The following is a 19,280-nucleotide window of genomic DNA, read 5'->3' as shown; positions in this document are numbered from 1 at the left end:
GATGAGAGGCAAGCAGCATGGGTACCCTCTGCAGTGGGCCCAGCTGTCTCTTCCTCCTCAGGCTCCTCCCCCTCCTCCTCCTCCTCCTCCACATGCTAAGATATAGACATGAGGGTGCTCTGACTATCCAGCGACATACTGTCTTCCCCCGCCTCTGTTTCCGCCCGCAAAGCATCAGCCTTTATGCTTTGCAGGGAACTTCTCAAGAGGCATAGCAGGGGAATGGTGATGCTAATGATTGCAGCATTGCCGCTCACGATCAGGGTGGACTCCTCAAATTTTCCAAGGACCTGGCAGATGGCTGCCATCCAGGCCCACTCCTCTGAAAAGAATTGAGGAGGCTGACTCCCACTTCACCGCCCATGTTGGAGTTGGTATTCCACTATAGCTCTACGCTGCTCATACAGCCGGGACAACATGTGAAGCGTAGAGTTCCACCATGTGGGAACGTCGCAAAGCAGTCGGTGCACTGGCAGATTAAACCGATGTTGCAGGGTGCGCAGGGTGGCAGTGTCCGTGTTGGACTTGCGGAAATGTGCGCTGACCCGGCGCACCTTGCCGAGGAGGTCTGACAAGTGTGGGTAGCCTTTCAGAAACCGCTGAACCACCAAATTAAAGACGTGGGCCAGGCATGGCACGTGCGTGAGGCTGCCGAGCTGCAGAGCCGCCACCAGGTTACGGCCGTTGTCACACACGACCATGCCCGGTTGGAGGCTCAGTGGCGAAAGCCAGCGGTCAGTCTGCTCTGTCAGACCATGCAACAGTTCGTGGGCCGTGTGCCTCTTCTCTCCTAAGCTGAGTAGTTTCAGCACGGCCTGCTGACGCTTGCCCACCGCTGTGCTGCCGCGCGACACCAACTGCTGTCGACGTGCTGCTGCTGACAAGTCTTGATTGCGAGGTACAGGTTGCATTGGAGGAGGAAGGTTTAGTGGAGGTGGCATACACCGCCGCAGATACCAGCACCGATCTGGGGCCCGCAATTCTGGGGGTGGGTAGTACATGAGCAGTCCCAGGCTCTGACTCGGTCCCAGCCTCCACTAAATTCACCCAATGTGCCGTCAGGGTGATATAGTGGCCCTGCCCGCCTGTGCTTGTCCACGTGTCCGTTGTTAAGTGGACCTAGAAAAAAGAAGGTTAAGAGGCGACCAAATAACCATGTATAAGTACATGAGGGGACAACACATGGATCTCTCCCGTGATCTGTTTACACCCAGGACCACAAAGGTAACAAGAGGACATCCGCTACGATTAGAGGAAAGTAGGTTTCATCACCAACATAGAAAGGGGTTCTTTACTGTAAGAGCAGTTAGACTGTGGAACTCTCTACCGGAGGAAGTAGTGATGGCAAAATCGATAGAGGAGTTTAAAAGGGGACTTGATGTCTTTCTGGAGAAGAAGTATATTACAGGATATAAATATTAGGTTAAGGGTCAATCCTGGTATACAGGCAGGTAGGAACTATTAGGGGTTGATCCAGGGAACAGTCTGATTGCCATTAGGGAGTCGGGAAGGAATTTTTCCCCCAAAAGGGCTAATTGGCTTCTGGCCTTGGGGTTTTTTGCCTTCCTCTGGATCAACACAGTAGGATAGACAGGCTGGACTAGATGGACATTGTCTTCATTCGGCCTTACATACTATGTTACTATGTTACTATGTTATCAGTAACCAAATTGGTGAGGGCGCGTACGATGTTGCGTGAGACGTGGTCGTGCAGGGCTGGGATGGCACACCGTGAAAACTAGTGGCGACTGGGGACAGAGTAGCGCGGGGCTACCGCCACCATCATGTTTTTGAACGCCTCAGTTTCCACCAGCCTGTAGGGGAGCATCTCCAGGCTGATCAATTTGGCTATGTGGACATTTAAAGCTTGAGCGTGCGGGTGCGTGGCGGCATATTTGCACTTTCGCTCCAACGATTCTCTTAGCGACAGCTGGACGCTGCGCTGAGAGTCATTGCTGGATGGGGCCAAGGACAGCGGAGGTGAGGGTGTGGGTCCAGGCCAGGAGATGGTCGTGCCTGTGTCGTGAGAGGTGGATTGGATCTCAGTGGCAGGTTGGGGTCCAGGGGGAGAGGCAGTGGCGCAAGCTGGAGGCGGCGAACGGCCTTCGTCCCACCTTGTGGGGTGCTTGGCCATCATATGCCTGCGCATACTGGTGGTGGTGAGGCTGCTGGTGGTAGCTCCCCAGCTGATCTTGGCGTGACAAAGGTTGCACACCACTGTTCGTCGGTCATCCGCCGTCTCAGTGAAAAACTGCCACACCTTAGAGCACCTTGGCCTCTGCATGGTGGCTTGGCGCGAGGGGGTGCTTTGGGAAACTGCTGGTGGATTATTCGCTCTTGCCCTCCCTCTCTGAAGACCTGTCCTCAGTTGGCTTATCACACCAGGTGGGGTCAGTCACCTCATCGTCCAGCGGCCCTTCCTCCGAATCCTCTGTTCGCTCCTCCCTCGGACTTACTGCCCTCACTACTACCTCACTGATAGACAACTGTGTCTCATCGTCATCATCCTCCTCCCCCACTGAAAGGTCTTGAGACAGTTGCCGGAAGTCCCCAGCCTCATCCCCCGGACCCCGGGAACTTTCCAAAGGTTGGGCATCGGTCACGACAAACTCCTCCAGTGGGAGAGGAACCATTGTTGCCCAATCTGGCAGGGGCCCGAGAACAGTTCCTGGGAGTCTGCCTGCTCCTCAGAATGTGTCATTTTCATGGAGTGAGGAGGCTGGGAGGAAGGAAGAGCAGCAGCCAGAGGATTCAGAGTTGCAGCAGTGGACGGCGTAGAAGACTGTGTGGTCGATCGATTGCTGGATGCACTTTCTGCCATCCACGACTGGACCTGCTCACACTGCTCATTTTTTAATAAAGGTCTACGACGTGGCCCCAAAAATTGTGATATGAAGCTGGGGACCCCAGAAACTGTCCTCTCTCCTACTCCCGCAGCAGCCGGCTGCGATTCACCTGGACCAGGAACTCGTCCTATGCCCACACCCTCACTTGGGACTCTGCGTCCTCGACCGCGATCACGTCCACGTCCTCTGCCCCTACCCCTACCCCTCAGCATGCTGGATTAAGAATCGAGCAGAGACAGAGCGGTGTAAAAATGTTTGTGAATTATTGCCGCGCAGTTGGTGGCTGCCAGCGGTAATATAACGCAAAATGAAGCCAGAGATAAATTATAAGGAAGGCTGCACTTAGGCCTTGCTGTGAACTATGCAGTTTGGATGGACGTGAAGTCCCACAGGCCACGCACGCAAATGCACTGGGTCTCCGGTAGCCGTAAAAAGGAATTTAAAAAAAAATCTTCTTATTTTTCTATGCAATGCAGGCTGAGGCTATGCAGTGTGTATTGCACTTTCAATCTATGGGCGTTGGGCACACCGTGCACTTGTGAGACAGCACACGTATAACACAGAGCATTGTAGAAAATGTGTGGTTTCTTGGCGTACACTTAGAGGCAGACTGAACTGACACAACACAAAGTGCAGACAGAAAAATGTTTAACCCCTTAATGACGCGGCCATTTTTCTTTTTCCATTTTCGTTTTTTCCTCCCCCCTTTAAAAAAATCATAACTCCTTTATTTATCCATCCACGTCACTGTATGAGGGCTTGTTTTTTGCGGGATGAGTTGTATTTTTCAATGGTGCTATTTAAAGTACCATATAATGTACTGAAAAACTTTTAAAAAATTCTAAGTGGAGTAAAATGAAAAAAAAACGACATTTTGCCATCTTTTAGTGCGTCTTGCTTCTACGGCGCACAAATGGCAACAAAAACGACATGATAACTTTATTCTATGGGTCGGTATGATTACTACGATGCCAAACTTGTTTAGCTTTTTTTTTACTATACTCCTCTCTTTTTTTTTTTTAAAGACATAAAAAATTTTTCAATTATTTTCTGTCGTCATTTTGTGCGCGCAATAACTTTTTTATTTTTCCGTCGACGTAGTTGAGCAAGGTCTCATTTTTTGCGGGATGTCCTGTAGTTTCTGATAGTACCATTTTGGAATACATATGACTTTTTGATCGCTTTTTATTGCGTTTTTTCTGGGAGACAGGGTAACTAAAAAAGTGCATTTCTGGCGTTCTTCATTTTTTTTTCGGACGACGTTCACGGTGCGGGAAAAATTATGTGCTACTTTGATAGATCGGACTTTTACGGACGCGGCGATATCAAATACATATTTAGATTTTTTAATAATAGATATGGCAAAAGGGGGGTGATTTAAACTTTTACAACTTTTTTTTTTCAATTAAAAAAAAACTTTATTGATTCTTTTTTTTACTTTACTTTGAAGTCCCCCTGGGGGACTTTAAGATGCGATGCTTTGATCGCTCCTGCAGTATGACGTAATGCTATAGCATAACGTCATACTGCTTTTTGACAGGCAGCCTATGAAGCCACCCCACGGGGACGGCTTGATAGGCAGTCTGCTAAGGCAGCCCTAGGGCCTTTCATTAGGCCCCCGGCTGCCATGATACGTGCATGGCTCCCCCGATCGCACCGCGGGGGGGGCCGCGCAGGACCCCCGAACATCGTTCGGGGGATTTAAATGCCGCTGTCAGAATTGACAGCGCATTTAAATGGTTAATAGCCGCGATCGGCCGCGCGGCCGCTCGCGGCTATTGCCCGCGGGTGTCAGCTGTTATAAACAGCTGATGCCCGCACTGTATGAAGAGAGGTTGCCACACAACCTCTCTTCATACATACCCCGACGCTCCATGACGTACCGGTACGTCATTTGTCGTTAAGGGGTTAAATGAAGGCTGCACGCAGGCTCTGCTGTGCAATACAGAGGTACTACAACTCCCAGCAACCACGGAGGTAAATGCACATGGTCACAGGTTGCCCTAAGAAGAACCGTTGGGGTTCTTGTAGACAGGATTCTACACTACCACTGTCCCTGCCTGACCAATACTGCCCCTATACTGAAGTACAGACTGCAGCCTGAGAACGCTACAGCCTGCACGCCCGATATACATAAAAAACAATTGTGCAAAACTGCTCACAGCAGCCACAACAGTAAAGCACTAGGTGAGCTGTGGCCCTAAGAAGGACCGTTGTGGTTCTTGAAGACGCTAACACTGTCCCTATAGCAGCAGTAGCATCAGCAGCACTTTCCCTGATCTCTCTTAGCGTGTGTCTGTGGGGAGCCGCGGGCGGGGCAGATTTAAATACTCGGCGGTCACTTGATCTCACCAGCCACTCACTGCAGGGGGATTGGATAGGGCTGGAACGTCACAGGAGGAAGTTGTAATGCCTTACCTGTGTTTCTATTGGCCAGAAAAGGGCGCACAAATCCTCAGGGAAGGAAATGTAATGGAGTCGAGTGCCGCGTGATGCTCGTCTCGAGTAACGAGGATCTCGAACACCCTTATGCTCGAACAAACATCAAGCTCGGACGAGTGCGCTCGCTCATCTCTAGCGGTAAGCTGTGATTGGAAAGATGACTGCATTGACTATCCGGCATTTTATTGCAATGCTTGTGTCTCCCTTTTTCAGATCTCATCCACACTTAACACTTCGCTGGGGCGTAATTGGATTCATTGTTTTATTTCGGGTCCTGATTAGGCATTGCGGTTGATTTTTGATCCGAGGAAGATGAAGTCTTGAATTGCTTTGATTTCTTCATTGTTGCTTTTGAGTTTTCCTGTACCATTACCGACTGTTGTCATGATCTTAGTTTTCTTGCTATTCACATACGAGGCCGGCGTCTTCAGTTCCTTCTTTATCTTTTAGCATGTGCAAGATCTTTCTGACTTTCTGCCAGCAACACAGTTTTGTCACATGGGTGTGACATGGTAAGAGATGCTTTAGCATGTAGCCTGCAGCCACAGAGTGTGTGACGGATGGCACCTGGTATCAGGAAGTGTTGCAATGTCTGCCTGAGGCTTTACTAGGAAAAGCTCCCCCTGTGTTATCACCTCCTCAGACTCACCTATGTTCCTTGCTATCTTGGAACCATATTCAGTTAGGCACTCGTGGGGTCTGCGATTTGCCTCGGACTCTTCATCAGGCCGCATTCACATGACTGATAGCTAGTTGCGCACTCCGTCCGTGTGCTGTGCGGGACGCCACACATTTCAGGTCTCATTCTCATTAGTTGGCGCTATTTAAATAACCCTTCTGTTCATTTTCCATGCGAGTTCTGACCATGTCACACAGTATGCACCCTTACTGTACCCTTCACTATCTTGCAGGAGTAAACACTTCTTAATCCCTCATGTCTTCCTCTTTATGGCCCCCCTGACTGAAGGCACATCCAGCGTCCTCTTCTCCCCATCCTTAGATGACACACAAAGAGACCCTGAAGATGTATTTGTGATGTCACATCCGCCGGCCTAGTGTGGAAGGTGGAGCCTCCAGCAGAGGGGCCTTTCCTGAAGCCTCAGCCTGCTTTCCCTCTCAACCCCCAGGCTGCTGTCAGGAGCTGCTAACACACATCTACTCAGGAGGACCGTCACAGCACAGACGGCTTAGTTACACTTATCATATTATACTGTAAGCTTGGATACACTTGCCTTACAGACAGTATCACACATAAGATTAGATACACTGGCTCACAGCACAGTATCACACATGACAGGATTAGATACACAGGCTCAACAGCACAGTATCACACATGACAGGATTAGATACACAGGCTCACGGCACAATATTACACATGACAGGATTAGATACACAGGCTCAGCAGCTCAGTATCACACATGACAGGATTAGATACACAGGTTTAGCAGCACAGTATCACACATGAAAGGATTAGATACACAGGTTCAGCAGTACAGTATCACACATGACAGGATTAGATACACAGGTTCAGCAGTCCACTATAGCTTATTACTGATGCTGTGCCAGATTTCTGGTGTAATCTGCACCCAAAAGAACAGATGTTACGCCTATTCCGTTTTCAGAAGCGGAAGGGGGCGAGGTGTGAGCGGAGTGAAGCTTTTACAGACATTTATCATGTGACTTTTTAAAAAGTTGCAAAATCTGTTGCCATCTCCCCCAGTAGCCGGCGGTGTACAAAGTGTCTCCACATCTAGACATGCCGTGTTTAATCATACAACACATTTATCAGCATTGTGCGACATTTGATACATTTGTTGCATCTTTAAATTGAGGAAGAAGAGAAGAAAAGCTGCCAGAAAGCGGGTGTAAAATATCTCCTGATGATAAATACCCGCAGTATTCCTGCAGATTATGGCCGCCTGCAGACGAGCGGAAATCCCGCCGCGGGATTTCCCGCGGGATTTCCGCCGCTGAAAGTCTGCATAGGAGTGCATTACAATACGCACTCCTATGCAGACGGCCGCGGTTTGGCCGCGCGAAATCTCGCGCGGCAAACAAACCGCGGCATGTTCTAATTTTGTGCGGAGCACGCACTCACCTGGCCGCCGGCTCCGGTCTGCGCATGCGCCGGCTGCGCGGCAGCCGGCACATCAAAGAGCCGGGGCCGCCAGGCGCGGGTGAGTACGCGCTCGCCCCTGCAGGCTCTGGGGTCGGATCGCGCGGCGAGATTTCTCGCTGCCGGATCCGACCCGCTCGTCTGCAGGCGGCCTATCACAGTTCACGGCTCCGTACAGTATCATATTGTAGGATATGGTGTAAAACATCTCCTGATGATAAATACCCACAGTATTCCTGGAGATTATCACAGTTCACGGCTCCGTACAGTATCATATTGCCGGATATGGTGTAAAACATCTCCTGATGATAAATACCCGCAGTATTCCTGGAGATTATCACAGTTCGCGGCTCCGTACAGTATCATATTGTAGGATATGGTGTAAAACATCTCCTGATGATAAATACCCGCAGTATTCCTGCAGATTATCACAGTTCACGGCTCCGTACAGTACCATATTGCAGGGTATCCCGGTGATTGATGGCCGGCTGATGTGTTCTGTGCCCACAGACTGCGGAGCTGCTGGGAATCTGCCACCGACACTCCCATCATCTATGACACGGCAGCCTCCTCCTATATACAAGCTTATGGGAAGTAACAGAAACAAATCCGGAGCTCATTACACAGGAGAGGCAGACGCACTGAGAAGACTGAGGTAATAGTATATGCAACAGTATATGTATATATTGTATAGCGCATGTACTAGTATGGATAATATATATAAATAAATACAGTACAAATAGTATACAGTACATATATACAGGAAAATGTAGTATACAGTATAGTGTATATATAATAGGCATAGTACATGCAGTATACAGTAAATGTACACTCAGTGGACCCTTTATTTGAGTCCCCGCCCTTTCACGATTGGAGCATTGCAAGATGAGATCACATGACAAGTTTTCTGTGGATCAGTTTCAGAAATCTAATTGACGAAAGTGGTCAGAGGAGGATGTTAAGAATGGTTCTGCTGAAGAGCCAGTGCACAGTCCAAGCAAACTACAGCCGTTTATAAGACTGGTGCTCTTTTTAACGCATCTTACACACAACTTGTCATTTCTTAGCACTGATGGCTATAACTGCAGACCAGTTCCATCTTCATTGCTGCCTCAGGCTAACTGCACGTGGTGAGCATGATATCAGGCTGAGAAACTTGGCCCAATATCACACTCGTTAACTTGTCTTATACCCACAGATGAGAGGCGATTTTTCAGGCAAAATCTCATAGCATCCCTTCTGTGAAAAGATTGGCAGTGTTTCCCATTGATTTCAATTGGTAACCTCACATCGCACGGCATGCGAGAGCCATATAATGCATTTTAGGTCCCATTAACATCAATGGGTCCTGAGTTCAAAGGAATGTAAAAAAATAGAACATGCCACAATTTTTTCCCTTGCTGCATTACAGTGAGGGAAAACATCGCTCATGTGTATGATCCATTCAGAAGTATGGAGTTCATATTCTCACTAGTTTTATGTGTCTAACAATGCACAAAACTCATGCATGATTCTCAGCTTTGTGAAGCCAGCCTAACCTTTTACAGCACAGCGCTAAACACTGAACAACGCTCCCATTCATTTCAGAGGGGCTGTTCACGCAAGGCTGAAAACGCTGAGTCTGCACTTTGAGAGTGTTGCATGTTATATTTTCGGACGTTTTCAGCCCTGCGTTGTCCATTGAAATGAATGGGCAGCGGTTTCAGCGCTGATGAAAATGCGGCACAACTTGGTATCGCGCTTTTGGCAGCAATAAACGCTCTAGCTGCACTTCCTGAGTCAAAAAAAAAATCAATACTCACCTTACAGGTGATCTCGCTGTCCCTGGCAGCGCTCTCAGGACTTGTCAGACAGCAGGGGAACTTTCGTAGTGACAGGGATTCAAAATCCCCACCTCCAGCGAGAGATTGCTCTGATTGGTTGAGTCGGCTGAGTCAATCAGAGCCAGCGCTGGATGCGTCCAATCATAGCCATTCATTCATTGAATGGCTATGATTGGACTCATCCAGCGCTGCCTCTGATTGGCTCAGCTGGCTGTCAGTCAGCCAATCAGAGCAATCTGCCGGCTTCACAAGGTCCCGACAGTGGCGACGGGGACAGCAATTTAACCTGCTAGGTGAGTATTGATTTTTTTCCTTAATCAGCAGCCTTGGCTGTGTTTTCAGCTATGCTAAAAATGCAGCCAAAACGCTGGCATAACACATGCCAGCGCTGCTAAAACCGTGCAGAATCTGCAGTAAACACAGCGTTGAAAAACGCTGCATTTCTGAAAACGCCTGTGTGAGAAAGGCCTAATTCTTCATTCATATGTGTGCTGTACAAAAAACACTGTTTTTAATTTTTTTTGGCAATTGTGTCATTTTAAAATCTATTTTTTTTTCTGTTTGCTTAGATTAATTAAATAAACTGTGGGCGCAAAATACGCAGTACACTCCTAGATGAATTAGCTAAGGGGTCTAGTTTTCAAAATGGGGTCATTTGTGGGGGTTCTCTATTGTTTTGGCCACTCAAGGGCTCTACGAGTGGGTAATGGGGCCTAAATCACCTTCAAGCAAAATGTCTGTTCTGAAAGCCACAGCTGCTCCTTTCGGTTTGGGCCCTGTAGTGCATACAGCCATAAGATTAGGGCCACAATGGGTATATTTCTGAACACGGGACAAACAGGGGTATCCATTTTAGGGTGTAAATCCTCATTTTCACATGCATTATAAAAAAACGGTCTTTAAAATCACATATTTGCAAAAATATGACATTTTATTTTTTCTCCTCTAAATTGCATTAACTCCTGAAAAGAAACACTGCGGTCAAAATACTCATGACCCACCTCAGTGGATACATTAAGGGGTGTATTTTTTAAAATGGGGTCATTTGTGGCGGTATCTGTCATTTTGACACCTATGAACCTTTGCAATCTTGGCTTGGTGTAGGAAAATAAAGTGTTCCTCAAAATGTTAATAATTATTAATGTTAAATTTGTACATCTCCTAAATGGTTAAAAAAAATAGTTTTTCTAATGTAAACAGATGGAAATATATAACTTATCAAAAATTTGCATAGTATGTTTGCACATATTTGACATATTGCAATTGAAAATGTGAAAAAAATGACAATGTTTTCAAAATGTTCCCAATTTTGGCACTGTTAATAAATATACACAAATTCTATTGCTCTATTTTTACCACCTAAGGGCTTATTTAGACGACTGTATATCAGCTCGGTTTTCACACCGAGCCGCTATAGTGTGTCCTTGTCTGCAGGGGGGGGGGGGTGGAAGAGCCAGAAGCAGGAACTGAGCCCCCGCCCCTTCCCCGCCCCTCGCCACTATTTGCAATGGGAAGGTCGGGGCAGAGCTAAGCAGCGGGACTTAGCTCCACCCCTGTATCACCGCTCCTATTGCAAATAGTGGCAAGGGGTGGAGAGGGGGTGGGAGCTCAGTTCCTGCTTCTGGCTCTTCCATCCTCCCCCCTCTGCAGACAAGGACACCGTACATCGGCTCGGTGGGAAAACCGAGCCAATATACAGTCGTCTAAATAAGCCGTTAATGAAGTACAATAAGTTGCGAAAAAATATTGTCAAAATTATTTGGATATGCAAAACCTTTATAGAGTTATTCTATGTTAAAGTGACACATGTCATATTTCCAAAAATTGGCCTGGTCATTTAGGCGCAAACAGGCTTGGTCCCTAAGGCGTTAATAGGCAGTATACCTACTTGGTGCAGCACACCTTTCTATGCCTTATCTATGTGCAAGTAGCGCCCCCTCCCCACACACCCACACACCTGATAGGGGCTAAAAGAAATTAATATATGTTGCTTAGTAATCCATTTGAATCAATAAGGATGATTACTGCAAAATATTTTATGTGTAAGAGGACTCATGACTGTTTTGAGGAAGAAGCCTGTGGTTTCCTGTCTTCTGGAGCTCTACGCCTGACCTGAGTGGAATCAGGAAGGTCACCAGAACAGATGTTCATCAGTTTAGCAAGAGATGGCTTAACCACAGAGAGTTATCAGCAATTTCTAAAAAATGTGCTTGTCTAAGTCATATATCACAAGTCTAAGTCAAATGTGAAGTTATAAGTTTTTGTCAAATGTGAAATCACGAGTTTTTCCCTGTTTAACCACAAGTTCCATCCTGCGAGAGGAGAGGGATCGGCTATAAAAACCAAGACATGCAAATAATAAACTTAGAGCTCATTGCTTCAAACCATATACTGTGTGTATAGGTCTATGCATGGTCTCTCAGGAGCGCTCCTACCTAGGTCAATTTGGAAACGGACAACATCACTGACCAGTCTGTTTGAGCAGGCTAACCCCCGATAGTTTTTGGCGCCCAACTAGGGGGCGGGGCTTACCTTTACGGGACATCGCAACCAGTAGACTGAAACAAACTCCTGGCCCGTTGACGTGGACACTGGATCCTGAGACCCCAGACTGAAAACACCGGTGTAAAGGTAAGAGCTTGTCTTACTATTATACAGTCTGGATTCTTTAGATCTGTGTGTCTCTAACGGACTAGAGGTTAGTTGTTGCCTGTTTCAATATATTTTCTGCCCCGCCCATATTTTAGAGTGAATAAGTTCATTTAACTGTCCTAGACGGAAGAACTCACTCATTGGGACTTAGAGTCATGTTGTCTGTATTGGAGATTGAAAGAATTGTTATTGTTATAGTCTCATTTCTGGCAGTCATATTGTTACTCTGGATCTGTTATAATATTACTAAAAGTTCCCTAAGAGGCGAAGTCTGGTCTCCCCTGAATCCTAGTGTTTGAAGTTGACCACGTTTTAGTTCTGTAAATCTATTCCGGGACAGGGAACTGTGTGTTCCCAGATAATCTCAGTGATTATCTTAGTTTACTGTGTGAAATATACGTCCTGTATACTTAGTGAAGAATAGTTGGAAGTGGTCAAACATGGGGTCTGAACAATCTAAGACATATCAGACTCCTATTGAAATAATTAAAGATAGAGAAGGGGAGGACATTTGCAGACAAGCCTATAAAGTTTACAAACGTATAGGCCTCAAGAAGGCAGGAACATTCAATTATGAATTTTGGTCACAATATGAGGATAAGCATAGAAAGGAAATAAGAAATAAGGGTTTGGAAAAGGGCATGAAGGCCATCCTGGACTGCTCTAAAACAGCAGAAGACGAACACTGGGACTCCGAGTCCCGAGGCGAGGGCATTTTAGTTTATTGTCCTATGGCCCGGCCACCAATAGACGTTCCCATGGAAACCCCTACGGTTCCATTGGTCCTTCCTGTCATCCCGGCCGCTCCACCAATGTCTCCAAATAATCCCTTTAATTCTCTGCATCCCAATTTGCCGCCCCTGCCCCCTACGTATCCACAGGCTACTGCCCAGATGGATACACCTCCCTACAGCCCTCAATCAGGATCCCCGGGCCCTGAAGTAAATAGAGGTCCGGCTTGGGATTGTCCACGTTGTGGTCAACAGAATGCCTGTTTTAGAGAACTCTGTACGGTATGTGGGACTCCACGTCCCAGGGACCAGTGTAGACAACCGGTTCCCTTGTTCCCCGTTACAACCTCCGCTACCCATTATAGAGAAACAAACAGACCGAGTCCACCATTGGGCACGGTCAGACAAGAGGACACCGACAGACCATCGTCTTCTAATGACAGACCCACGGACGCACATAGACCAACTCCCGGGTCTACAGTCACTACATGGCGACCCTGGAGCGCCACAGACCAGATGGCACTGTGTCAGCAACTGCCCGATCCCCAGACAGAGCCAGCAGCTTTCCATAGAAAGTTGGAAGTCATACAGAAAAACTACTCTGCCACTTGGACAGACATGGAATGTCTTATGAATGTAAAATGTCCTCTGGGCCTTTACAATAGTATTACTCAATTTTGTGGTCTTGAAGAACGCCCAGATGACCCCCAGACATTACTTAGTGGTACTCAATATGTGGACAAGGTTAAGGCCTGGTTTAAGGATAAAGCCCAAGAAAGACGTACAGCCCTAACCCAGTGTAGACAGAACAAGGGCGAGTCTATTGAATGTTACTTTGGCCGTTTAGAGGAAGTAGGCAGAGATCTGGGTTTGTATGATTGTCCAAAAGCCATACGTAATGCTGCTTTTTGTGAAGCCTTTATGCAAGGAATAGATAAGCGCCTGTCCGACCGCGTTAAAGCATGTACCCCCGATTGGCGACAGGCCAAACCGCGTGATCTATATAAGAACGCTGTAGGATTTGTCATGGACACAGAAGACCACGCAAAGGGTGTTATGGTTAAACATTACACCATGGAGGGGGACACAGCCCAACTTACAGACCCCAGACGGGAGACCCGTAAGTGTTATAACTGCAGTAAGACTGGACACTTGGCCCGTAATTGTAGGGCCCCTAAACGCCCTAGACAGAACATGTCAGACGAAAGGGGGCAACAGGGAAGTACGGCCAATACCACATCATCCCACCCACAGGGAAACAACGGGTATACCAATTACCAATGAAGGTCTGGCACTCCTTCCCCCGTGTCCCTTATAGTTACTGACACACGTGGGCCACAAATTTTTCAGCCTCTAAAAATCCAGGGGAAGGAGGTGCCCTTTTTAATTGACACAGGGGCCACTAAATCATGTGTCAGTACCTCACAAGTCAATGACTTTAGTATTCCCCTCTCAGACTCCATAGCCATAGCCGTTGGAGTGTCCGGTGAACCAACACCCATGCGTGAGACCGAACCCATAGAAGTCTCCTTTCAAGGGTCACGAGTCCTCACTCGCTTCCTGGTGTCACCCGCTGGGGATTGCATCATGGGAACCGATGTGATGGGACCCCTGGGGTGCTGTATTCAGCTCCATCCTTCCGGTGAGGCTCATGTCAGTACCTCTGCGGCCGACCACCAGGTATTCTGTCTCATGGCAGCAGACTTGGTCACTCCGCCTCCTTCTTGTACTGTATATGTGTTGACCCCAGAAGATACACAGGTTCTCTCAGCAGTACCAGAGACCCTATGGGCAAAAGGGAAGACAGACTTGGGCCATCTCCACGTACCCCCAGTCATGGTATATCTCAAAGATGGGGAAAAAGCCCCCATGATCCGCTAGTATCCCCTAGCCATGGCACAGGAAGATGCAATAGCCTCCACTATTACAGAGTTATGTGCCTTGAATGCTTTAAAACCTTGCGTCTCACCTGCTAACACGCCACTCTTCCCGGTTAAAAAGAAAGGCAAGAAAGGCGAACCTGATACCTACCGGATGGTTCACGATCTAAGAGAAATCAATAAGGTGACCATCCTAGAGACACCTCTAGTTCCCAATCCCTACACTCTGTTGTCCACCATACCCTCCGGAACCTGTTGGTACACCCTGGTCGATCTTACCAATGCCTTCTTTTCTGTCCCGCTACACCCCGATTGCCAGTACCTGTTTGCCTTCACGTTCTGAGGAAAACAGTACTGCTGGACTGTCCTACCTCAAGGGGCACAAAACAGCCCAAATCAATTCACCCGATGTATGATGCTTGTACTTGATGCATGGACGGTCCCACCGGGTGTGGCCCTGCTTCAGTATGTTGATGATCTCCTACTCTGTGCACCGGACAGACCTGCCTGCGTTGCGGCCTCACTCAGCCTCCTTTGTTTTCTTGCAGACAGCGGGTGTAAAGCCAGTAAAGACAAATTACAGTTTTGCAAATCTCATGTTGTGTTTCTTGGTCACTGCCAAGGTCCTGGTACAAAACACCTCACGCCAGAACGTACCAAGGTGGTGGAGGACATGCCACTCCCCGCCTCCCATGCTCAGTTGCGGACATTTCTGGGGTTAGTTTCATATTGTCGGCCGTGGATTCGCTCTGCCTCCATGACCATGCAGCCTCTGTACGACTGCCTGAGTTCTAAGCCAATTGCTTTGTCTCCGGAAGCCGAATCAGCTTTCCATCAGCTGAAAATACAGATCACCAGTGCTCCGGCACTGGGTCTGCCAGACTATGATAAACCCTTCCAGATGTTCGTGACTGAGATGGCGGGACATGCTACTGCCGTCCTCACACAAGAGCATGGTGACAAAAAGCGCCCTGTAGCATACTACAGTGCACATCTTGACGCAGTAGCCAGGGGTTCACCCTCCTGTGTACGAGCAGTTCTGGCCGTACAAGCACTGCTTGAGAAAGCTTCTGAGGTGGTCCTAGACTACCCTCTTGTCGTCCTCACGCCCCATGACGTACATGGAATTCTGACACAGGTGAGCCGTAGACATCTGTCTCTTGCTAGACAGATCAAAATGGAACTTGCAGTACACTCTTCATCCAATGTCTCATTTCAACGTTGCACAACTTTGAATCCGGCCACCTTACTGCCATTAGGTGACACTGATTCAAATGGGGGAGTAAGTACAGGGGACCAGCTTTTCGCGAATTCCCTGACTGATGAGGAGGAGGCCTTTGACGCAGAACACCAGCACGACTGTGCAGCACTCATGGAGCAGGAGACAGCTGGGTTCGCACATGTCACTGATAAACCTCTCCTAAACCCCCACCTTGAAATGTTTGTGGATGGATCACGATACCAGAATGAGATGGGCAGATTTGTGACAGGGTTTGCTGTAGTATCAATGAATGAAGTACTGATAGGCCGCGCCTTGCCCCCACATATGTCAGCACAGGAAGCGGAGCTGTGCGCTCTGACCGAGGCCTGCAAATTAGCCCGGGGAGTCACTGCTAATATCTACACGGACTCCAGGTACGCGTTTGGCGTTGCGCATGACTATGGGCCGATTTGGCGCGCGCGGAGCTTCCTAACAGCTCAAGGCAGACCGATAAAGAATGGTGAGGCAGTAAGTAGTTTAATGTCAGCTATCATGCTCCCAAAGCAGGTAGCCATAATAAAGGTAAAAGCACACACCCAAGGGGACTCCTTGGAAAGCAGAGGCAACGAGAAGGCAGACGGAGCAGCTAAGGCTGCAGCCCTGCTGGACTGGAGGACACCCGTGTGCAGAGTTCAGACCAGGTCCTGCCCAGCGGAGGAGGATCCTGATCCCCCTGCCAAGGACCAGACTCCCTCTGTCCCACCACAGAAGGAGGTGGACCTACTCCCCTCAGGGCAAGAGCAGGAGCGCTGGGCAAGTGCAGGGGCAGTAAAAGGAAATGAAGGTTGGATGATGGGTTCCCGTATGTGTTTGCCTGCGGCTGCCTATCCTAGTATGGCCCTTTTGGCTCATGGAAAGGTGCACGCCTCGCGCAATGCTATGGTAGCCCTGGTGGAGAAAATGTGGTACGCTCCGGGATTTGACAGGATGGCAAAGGCATATGTCAAGGCTTGTGAAATCTGTGCACTACACAACCCCGGTCAAGTAGTAAAGACCCCTCGGAAGTGCACTCCGCGACCTTTGTACCCCTTCCAGAGACTGCAGATAGATTACATCCAGCTGCCCAGGTCAGGAAGGTATGAGTATGTCCTAGTGTGCGTTGATCTGTTTTCTGGGTGGGCTGAGGCATACCCGGTTCCCAGAGCAACGGCACAGGCCACTGCAAAAAAACTTGTGTCAGAGTTAGTGTGCAGATTTGGGGTACCAGAGACCATTGAGAGCGACCGTGGTACTCACTTCACTGGAGAGGTAATGAAGGAAGTCATGTCCGCCTTAGGAGTAGAGCAGGCGTTCCACACCCCCTATCATCCGCAGAGCTCCGGAAAAGTGGAAAGACTCAATGGCACCCTCAAACTTAAGATACAGAAAGCCATGGTTGAAACAGGAAAACCTTGGCCCGAGTGCCTACCTCTGGCCCTCTACTCAGTACGGACCACGCCAAATAGGAAAACAGGACTGTCTCCATATGAGATTCTCTTTGGCTCCGTGCCCAGGCTAGGACTGTATCACCCACAAGCTCTATCCCTGGGTCATGATAAAGTTACTTCCTTTGTGCAGGACTTATGCCAAAGACTAAAAATAACACGCGACCTAGTTTTCTCTTCTATTCCAGACCCTGATAGTTTGGAAGGATCCCACTCTCTGAATCCCGGAGATTGGGTGGTGGTAAAGAGACACGTCAGAAAGACTTTGGAATCTCGCTTTGACGGACCATACCAGGTACTGTTAACCACTCCCACCTCGGTCAAGCTAGAAGGCAAACCCACTTGGATCCATGCCTTACACTGCAAGAAAGTTCCAACGCCTCAGCACCACGAGGGGGGTGGAGAATAAGCCCAACCCAGGGTGGGGGAGGGGGATGGCAACCTGGACACCAGCATTGATAGTCTGGATAGGTGTATTATTTACCCTTTGTTTTCTTGGACTACTCTCTTTTCGGGACAATTCCTCACCAACTGTCGATGTAAGAAGAAGATGGACTGTTTGGGCGGAAGGACACCCCAACATGTGGGAATACCTTGCAAAAGACGTACTGAATATCTCCCACATGTGCATGCCCAACCTTCGGAGTGGGGAAGATATTTTACGGACTTGCTTACTGTCTATCCCCACTCCAATAAAGACACTTCGTGATATATATTCAATAGTGCATAACGATAGTGATGTGGAGGAGAGCAATGTTGTCCAGGAAAATACCTTTCTTAATGTATATGAATATTGTCCCCATTGTGATGCGGTCGAACATACACTTTGGTCAAATATGACTCGTTTCCGGGTCAGGAATGTCGCTCCGGCTGAGGTATGCTATAACTTCACGTGTAATAAAGAACATATGGGAGGTTGTGCGCAGAGAACCAGGGTGACTAGTGATTCCCAGAGACTCTGTAATCGCACAGTCGAGCAATGTAGAAAGGTACAGACTCCTATGCTTTGTAACCACACAGTCCGAAGCCCCAGCCATTTTAGGCACGTCCAATTACCATTAGGCTGGGTCCTGTCCTGCGGTAACCTGACTTACACATATATTCCAGCTAACCTGACCGGAGGTCCCTGCTCCCTAGCTAGATTAAGTATACTAATGTACCAAAAACCTAATAGCCCACAACTCACCAACAGACAAAGACGGGAGGTAGAAGGACTGGATAGCAACTGTGAAGGACCACCCACTCTACTTAGCTACACAGAACATACGGCACTGGCAGTCAGTATTGTGGGTGTTCCCGGGTTGGCACAATATAACGCAAGAGTAATCAATGGATTAGCATGCGATATGGTAAAGGGCCTGAATGCTACATCACAGGCCTTGGACCTTCTCTTACTAGACATACAAGGAGTCAGGAAAGCAGCTTTACAAAATAGAGCCGCCATAGATTACCTGTTGCTCGCGGTAAACCACGGATGTGAGGAATTTGAGGGGATGTGTTGTTTCAACCTCTCTGATCACTCAGAATCCATTCACCAAAAGATCAATACCTTGGGAAAAATAGCTACTAGCATAAAACAGGATCAAGACCAGGGATGGTTTAGTTTTCTTAACCCTGCAAATTGGTTCTCTGGTCTGGGAGGATGGTTCATGGGAATTCTACAGAGTATGGTACAGATAATTGTCATGCTGTTGTGTATATATATAGTAATCAAAGTCATAATCTCTTGTGTGGGCAAATGTACGGCAAAAGCATTTTCAGCCCCTGTGTAGGCCGACCCCTGCTGGATGAAGGCAGACATACTGTCCAGGGACCTGACTAGGCTGTCAGCGCCATCGGGCGATAGAACTGGACCCTGCGTGTGTCTTCCTGATGTCCAAAATGGGGGAATGATAGGGGCTAAAAGAAATTAATATATGTTGCTTAGTAATCCATTTGAATCAATAAGGATGATTACTGCAAAATATTCTATGTGTAAGAGGACTCATGACTGTTTTGAGGAAGAAGCCTGTGGTTTCCTGTCTTCTGGAGCTCTACGCCTGACCTGAGTGGAATCAGGAAGGTCACCAGAACAGATGTTCATCAGTTTAGCAAGAGATGGCTTA

At 48.0% G+C, this 19,280-nt stretch overlaps 1 protein-coding gene across 2 annotated transcripts in view; it reads left to right on the top strand.

Moving 5' to 3' along the window:
- LOC136627520 (von Willebrand factor A domain-containing protein 5A-like) overlaps positions 1-19,280 on the top strand; it is a 217,266-nt gene that overhangs the window by 61,473 nt on the left and 136,513 nt on the right. For both annotated transcript variants that reach the window (XM_066602699.1, XM_066602698.1), the window contains exon 3: positions 7,915-8,059. In XM_066602699.1, the coding sequence (XP_066458796.1) occupies positions 7,915-8,059 (145 nt within the window). The remainder of the gene's footprint in view (positions 1-7,914; positions 8,060-19,280) is intronic.

This window comes from Eleutherodactylus coqui, chromosome 5 (assembly GCF_035609145.1).
Source record: "Eleutherodactylus coqui strain aEleCoq1 chromosome 5, aEleCoq1.hap1, whole genome shotgun sequence".
Taxonomy (NCBI): domain Eukaryota; kingdom Metazoa; phylum Chordata; class Amphibia; order Anura; family Eleutherodactylidae; genus Eleutherodactylus; species Eleutherodactylus coqui.
Note: the sequence above shows the minus strand (reverse complement) of the source record. Positions and strands in the feature narration are given on the sequence as shown.